At 45.2% G+C, this 7,410-nt stretch overlaps 1 protein-coding gene across 1 annotated transcript in view; it reads left to right on the forward strand.

The window, feature by feature from the left end:
- The window catches only part of LOC104160857 (dapper homolog 1-like), a gene marked incomplete at its 5' end in the record, with an annotated part of 6,368 nt that extends 5,926 nt beyond the window's left edge, over positions 1 to 442 (forward strand). Inside the window, 1 exon segment of the mRNA XM_009699099.1 lies at positions 1 to 442. This exon segment is cut by the window's left edge and continues 31 nt beyond it. Coding sequence (XP_009697401.1) covers positions 1 to 252 — 252 coding nt within the window.
- Between the last annotated feature and the right edge of the window lie 6,968 nt (positions 443 to 7,410).

Raw genomic sequence — 7,410 nt, forward strand, 5'->3', positions numbered from 1 at the left:
TTTGGAGACAGCGAGTCAAGCCTGAGCGAGGTGGAGTTCGTAGGGGAGAGCACGACCACTAGTGACTCTGATGAGAGCGGGGGCCTTATTTGGTCTCAGTTTGTCCAGACGCTCCCCATCCAAACGGTCACGGCGCCAGAGCTGCATGAAAATGCGGCAAAGGCCTTTGTCAAAATCAAAGCCTCCCATAACCTCAAGAAGAAAATCCTCCGCTTTCGGTCGGGCTCCCTGAAGCTCATGACAACCGTCTAGTGAGGTGACTTGGTGGAATGTATCTGCTTCTGCTTTCAGAAGCAAGGTGCTTTTGTGTACATATTTCCACAGATTTTTTTTTTTTTTATACAAATATTTAAAACTTAAGGTAAATTATGTCACTTGTCTTCAGAACTTGGGTGGATACTAGTGCCTTTTACGTGGAAATAAAAGACCATTATACTTGTTTTAAAAAAACCCAACATAACACTGCCATTTCAGCGGTGAACAGCCTCTAGTGCATGGTGTCAGAAGGCTTTGAAAAAAGGCTAATGTTTCTGGGAATGGATCTTCCTTGCCTAGTTTTTCCAGTTCTGGGTCTTACACAGGCTATCGACAGCTTAAGGTCATGAGTTTTTAGGGGGTAAGGGGGAGGGAGTGCGGGTGGTCTTCATGGTTTTGCTTGTCCCTTTCTGCTGCTCCTGTTGCCACGTATTGAACTTCTTTCTCCTGGTAGTCTGGTCTGGTTTTTTTTTCCCTTTTCTTGTTGATTCTCTTCTTGAAACTCACCCCTGTCCTCCCCCAGCCTTCCCCCACCAGGAAAGGGCTCCTGTTCAATCTGTCTCCAAGGTTAAGTCGCCTTCTGTGGAGTGCACTCTGCTCCGATCTCCTGGGAGTCCCGCTGCGGACAGTGGTGGTGTTCAGAGTAAACTGTTGGAGCAGCTGACCAAGGCTTAGTAACTTCAGTATATTGTGTAAAACTGCTTTTGAAAAAGAAAAAAAAAAACCCATATGCATGTCACGTGCATGAGTATCAGTAGTTTTAATATTCCTGTTGATGTCCAATTTACTGTACATCATCAATGGCTGTTTTTATATATATATCATTGTGTAAATTAATATAACACATCATATGCTGTAATAAACAGTCTGTTTTAATACTTTTTTAAAGTTTGTTACATTGGTGCAGACCCAGTCAATGGTTTTATATTGGCATTGTCACCCCTTAGATGTCTCTGCTGTGACCTGTTACCGTTCCCTGCATTTAGCCATGCAGTAAACAGAGCAAGTTTAAAATGTTGCTGTGGATGTGACTTGTGCTTTGAGGGAACTGGATTGGCATGGCTCCTCTTGTTCTTCCCCTAACTTGCATTTTTTAAGGGCAAGGTGGGATTTAGGAGCTCAGAGACATCTTCAGGTTGTTGCTTAAGGGCAGCTCACATCACAGAGCAGATGGAAATGTGCTATTAATCCTCCTTGCTGTCACGGTGCTTGCAGACCTTGGTTGGTACAACACAGAGGCAGGTGGTAGGTTTCTATAACAAAACAGATCTGTGTAACGCACCAGATATCCCTCTGAAATGTCCAGTAGATGAATCCCCTAGAGCTGTGTGCTCTGGGAGCTGGGCTGGGTGGAGGGCAGCATAGACTTGCTGTCCCTGATGCCCTCTTTAGGTATGGTAGCTGACTGTATCACAGCCCTGAGAAGGTTATAGAAAGAAGTGACAATTGTGTCACCCACCGGTCTCTGTCTCAGTTTCTTTCTTCCCATAGGACTGGAGGTGAGTCTGCCAGCAAAGGAGAAAGGAGCTAACTGTAGACAGCACTGCTTCCCTTTGCAGCAGCAGCTTTGAAGCTGCCTGGTGGGAAGGCTGGAGGCTTATGGCAGGCATGTCTGATGGAGCAGGCCTAGAGGTTGGGCTGGTTTCTGCAGGTTCATCTTCTGTGCTGGCATCCGTGAAGTGGTGGACGTACAACTGGCGTGGATGCTGTGACTGGTATGAATTTCAGGGATATGTGTGCAGCCTGTCCGTTCCATAGCAAGAGCTGCTGAGCAGAACCTTCCTTGGTGGTTCCTCTGTGTCCTTCCTGCTGTCACCCACCTGAAAGGCAGAGCAGTTTTTTTCTCAGGTCTCCTTGCATTGCAAATGTAGGAAGGAGAGATCCACCCAGAATTAAATGTCTCTGGGAGCAGCTTCTGAGACAGTGATAACACTTTTTCTAAGTAGCAGATCTTATTTTTTAATCTGCAGCGTAGTAAATCCCTACCTATAAAATGCCTCTCTCATATTTATTTTTTCCCTTTTTTTAATAGAGGAATGTCAGTTTCTGTAAGGGGTCTTGCAGCATGGTCACAAGGTTCTGGATTCAGTGACCCAGAAAGTCCTTGCACTTCCATCTCCCATGACAGAGGAAAAGCTGTAAGTGGCCTTACCTGGTCATAACTCTCCCATTGCATTACACATGGAAAGGCAGCTTTTGTGTGTCTGTGTGTGTATATATATATATGTATGTATAAAAATTCTGTATATTGATATAGAATAATTCGTCCAGAAATTACTGGACAATGGCTGCCACTGCAGAGAGGGGAGAGGAGTAATGTTTGTTATTAAACATGGCATTACTAAGGCTAAGCAGCAGCTTAATGCATTCCCATTAGTAACTGAGGGGTGTTATATCAAGGGAATGTCAAGAAGCTTGTCGAAACGAGTAGTTTCTTTCCTAGAATACCTCTTAATCATGCCACATAATCTCTCTTTGAGCGAGAAAAACACGTGCAAATCCCTGTAAATCTCCTCAAAGATGTAGCAGAGAGGATCTTCAGTCGTGCACTCTGTCTCTTTGGCTGTAAAGGAGCTGCTGGTGGGAAGGCAAACTGAACAGTGGCTTTGGGATGAGTTTTTAATTGCAGTGCTATAGCAGATTGTCTTGTACCAGGTGAGGGAGGCTGGTTTTCAGAAGTGAGTTGCTGAATAGTTTCTTTTTGGGTAATTGAGTTAAAAAAAAAAAAAGAAAATAACCACCTGAATATTGCTAAGACTGTATCAGCTGTAACCACTGTATTCTACAGTACTTTTGCTGAATAGCTTAATACCAGACTGGGAAATGAGCTGATGCTATCTCTGTCTTAATTGCATCCGAGTCTTTTCAGTTTGGGGAAGGAATTTTTCTTTTCTTACATGATGTAGGTAAGCATCCAGAATCCTTTAAACAGGCCTAGTTTTTTTTCTCTCTCCATGCCCTTCCCCCCCCCCCCTTTTTTTTTTTTTTTTAAATAGGAGATCTTACAGCGCTGGAAAAGTACTTGATATGGTCCCAATACACAACACACATTTTCTTCTCCGGTTCTGATCTAGGAAACACATCTAAGTTCCTAAGTTTTTGCAATGTTAGGTTGAAAAACATCTGCTAATCTTGGAGACCAGTTAAATATCTGGTACTTCTTTAAGCTACCTGGTTTTCCAGCTCCGCAGCTTTGAGTCCTTGCCAGTGTATTTTTCATAATGTTTGTGTTTTAATTATCCCCAGTGTTTATGGTAGCCTTTGGAAGTTCGAAGCCGGAACATATCTCTTCATTGCACTGGGGCCTGTTTCAAGGTGGGGGCAGGTTGTGGTGGGGAGGTTTGGGATTAGCTATGCCTGTGCTCCGTATATAACTGAGTACATGAAAGTACAAAAGCATATGCTTAACATAAAGAACAAGAGCAGATCCCTTTGGCTGGATTCCTTGCGATTCAGGTTATCTAGTGTTGCTGCACACCTCTGAAATACCATCTCTTCCACTGCAGGAATCGGCATCCCGCACGCTCAGGTGCTGTCATCTGAAAGGGATGAGAGTGTCACTGAGCTGTCTGCCTTCTGGCAGGCTTTTTGGGTCTGTCTTCTGCTCCCTGACCCCAGCCACCTGCTGTGGGTCAGCGGATAACGAAGGGAGCTGTGTCTGGTGTGTGTGTGTGTGTGTGGGGCGGTCAGAGGGAAGCCCTGGCACTGAGCCTAGATGTCCCAACTGTGTGAGCCCCTGTTGTGGACCTCACGCTTGTTGTGAGAAATGCGATGTGCGTGTGGCGCAAGGGTTTGTACAGCTGGGTCTGAAGGAAGGTGGGAATGGAAAGTCCCATCAATAGGTGGTCTATCAAATAGTATGGTCTGATCCTGATTCATCTGTATTTCCGGGAGAGGCTGAAAGAGGAGGTGTTTCAGTCTAATGCCTAGCTTAGTAAGTTGGACTGGGCCAAACAGAGTCCTCTGAGGGACTCTGCCTCATGTCTTCCAGTACTCTTTAAAAGATCAAGGCCACCGGCACTGGCACTGCCAGCTGCTGAGGTGTTTTACCTTCTGGCCAAGTCCTGCAAGAGTTTTAACGGGACGAGCGGTAAGCTCCAGTCCCCCAGGTCTGGTTTTGACCTTCCATAGCACAACCCCTGCTTGCAGGAAGCCTGTAGGTCCCAGCCCTTTGCAGCTTTCCCTATCCTGGGGCTGCAGAGGGAATCTGTCCATCCCTTACACGTTTTCTAGTTTTCTTCTGGCTTGGGGTTCATCCTGGATAAGGACTGACAACAGATTCTGCACGACAGAGTCCTGTGCCTTCACTAATCCCAAATCCATCTGTTTGTTGGCTCAGGGAAAGGTCAGGCTCTCCTCAGGTGGCACCCAGCAAAGCCGTTCCTGAGGGACCTGCATCCCTTTCTGCCACAAAGGGCACCAAAGGCTTTCATTAGCTGTGATTGCCACTCGGCAGACGACTTACCACACTGGGCACTGCTCTCGCTCAGCATGTGATTTTTCTCTCAGGAGGGAACATGAACGTTTTGAGGAAGCAGAAACAGCTAAAGACATTTTTAATAGCTAACTTCAGCATCTAGTAGGTACTTTTGGAGTAGCCAACAATAATACATACAACTGAGCTGCTAGTACAAAAAAAAGGGAACCATTCTCAACTCTTTGCAATGTCTCGTGCACAGTGAAGAGAGGATACAGAGACTGCAAACCAATGGAGACAATTCATAAACCCCAGGTTTCAAACTTGCTTTTCTCCTGAATTTCTCTGAACCTCCAAGGAATTGCCTTGAGGCTCCTTGCATGGTGTGATCTTTCTTTCTCTAACTAAACATTATAGATGGAGCACTGTGGTGAGAAACAATTGCTCTGTGGTTTAAAAAATCCCACAATGCTGGAATGAGGGGAGACGTATGGAAGCAAGTGTGATAGCCATTTAAAGGGATAATAGTGCTTTTTTACACAGCAGGGAATTTGCTGCCACAGGAAATAGTGAGACAGATACAGTATCAGCAAGTTCAAAGGGGTTAGAGAAGGTAGGGAAAGATGCGTGCTCTACCATCTCCAGTCAATGACTGTGGATGCTAGGAGAAGTGTGAGGTGAATGGACTGCAAATAGTGGCCCAGCTTGCATGCTCACCCTAAGGCTGTCTTTTCCTGCAGCTGCTGAAGCACCATTAGCTGGAGGAGATGCACCATCCTGCTGACCCAGCAGACCGTTCCCTGTATTCCCATGATCTTGGTGTAGCTGATGGGAGTTGTCTATGCAATTGAATTTCCTCACTCTTTGTTAGTCTTTTGTCCTCCCAACTGCTGCTGAAGATGAGTTTTGCATTGCTTTGCAAAGAAGTTCACTTTGCACTCTTGGCTGATGGTGGCATATGTTTAGTTAAACTATGGACATGTGTTTCTGGTCACTCTTGTCCTATGGCAGAATAATTTCATCCACTCTTTCACATGGGCAGTCTGTGCTGAAGAAGCCCTCTGTTATGGTGAACATCATCCCCCTGTAGTGCAAACACTGGTATGGTCCTAGTCCATATATTAGTCTACTATGGGAGTCACTGTTGGGCAGCAATTTTACATCCTACAGTTGCTTCAGAACTGTAGGAAAAGTTGATGACCTCCAAATGAACCATCCTAGTGAGAGAGTGCATCTACTGCACCTTGCCTTGGGACTTTGCTGTCCTTGGAGACTTCTTGTCTCCCTCTGACTATGTCTACTTTTGTGCTTTTGTTTGGAGCAACAGAGCAGTCTGGAAGTGAATTCCATGGTCGTCTCCACTTACTGCGTGTTGGTTTGAAGAGCAGAGGAGTTTTGGTGCATGCTAGTGGGATGCCTTTGGAACGCTAACCCAGATGGTCCACTCCAGGGGCACAGCAAATATGCTTCTACCTGGACAGGGACATGGGGGTCTGAACCAGTGATGGCTCTCTAGAATAGCTTCCAATCAAAACATGTAGACAAGTTTGGTCCAAATGACATTGGAGACCAGACTAAATCTAGGCTGAAGTAAACACTTGAACTGCCTATATTGTACTTGTGGGGGCCTCGGTTTGGATCTGCCCCTTTTGTGCTGAATGAGTTGTTAATGTAAACAGAGCTTCTCTCTCAATTAATGGCCTTTGTTTCCGTGCTGTATTCCTTTAAGATCAATAAAGTATATTAACATTAATAACTTGATGTCATTGAGCCAAGCTCTGAAAATCTGGCTTTCGTTCTTTTTAAAGGCATTGAAGTCCTGGGAACTAAGATTTTCATGACAATACTGAAGGAAAAACTATATGATTTGGACTCTGACCTCACGATGTAATAGCTTTGTAAGCAAATTGGTTTCTCCCAAAAAAGGTTTAGGTCTTCTGTGGTCAAGGGCAGGAAGCTGGAAAACTTGCAACCTGTTGAAAAATGTGTTCCCTGTGTCCTCTTGGACTCTGTGAGCCTTGTGTCTTCAGAAATGGGATTTTCATGAGGAGGTGAGGAAGCATGAGGTACAGGGCGGAGAAGGACCTAATCAATCTCTGAAGTACTCACGCAGTAAGTGTTTAAGCATGTGATTAAACCCATTCTTACTCAGTGAAGCATTTCAGCACGTGCTTTGGGTACTTTGCGGTTAAGGTGAATTAAGCACATGCTCAGGAATGCTGGTGGATCGAGGTCTCTTAAATTTGTCCTATGTCTGTTTGTACAAGTTGTCCCAGTGACTTCTCTTGGCTAATATTGCAAGGACTCCCTGCTCTCCCTTAAGAGCCAGACCCTGTATGGTGAAACTTGATTCAAACTGTTAACCTGAACTTGGGAGAAGCAGTATCTTGAGTCCATGCTTTAAGCAGTAATAGAAAGAAGTGCTTTTAAAGGAAGAGATGTATTTGTTATTTGTTGTTTTTGAGGACACTGAGCTAAAATATAATATAAAAGTGAATGTGCTTGTGCTCTGTATCAGTAGCAGGACTTCGTGTAAGCCCTGGGAATAGCACTTGGGAAGAGACAGAATGACCTTTTCTACATTTGCTCCCTTCCCTTGGATGTCCGGGTGGAGCTGGGAGAATGATGCAGGCAGGGAGGGCCAGGGGCAGAGACCAAACCTGTAGGGCCTGGAGCACCACCCATTCATGTGCCTGGCTAATCTTACTTGAATCCCAGTTTCAGGCAGTGGGATTAGC

Source organism: Cariama cristata, unplaced genomic scaffold (assembly GCF_000690535.1).
Source record: "Cariama cristata isolate BGI_N322 unplaced genomic scaffold, ASM69053v1 scaffold15224, whole genome shotgun sequence".
Lineage (NCBI taxonomy): Eukaryota > Metazoa > Chordata > Aves > Cariamiformes > Cariamidae > Cariama > Cariama cristata.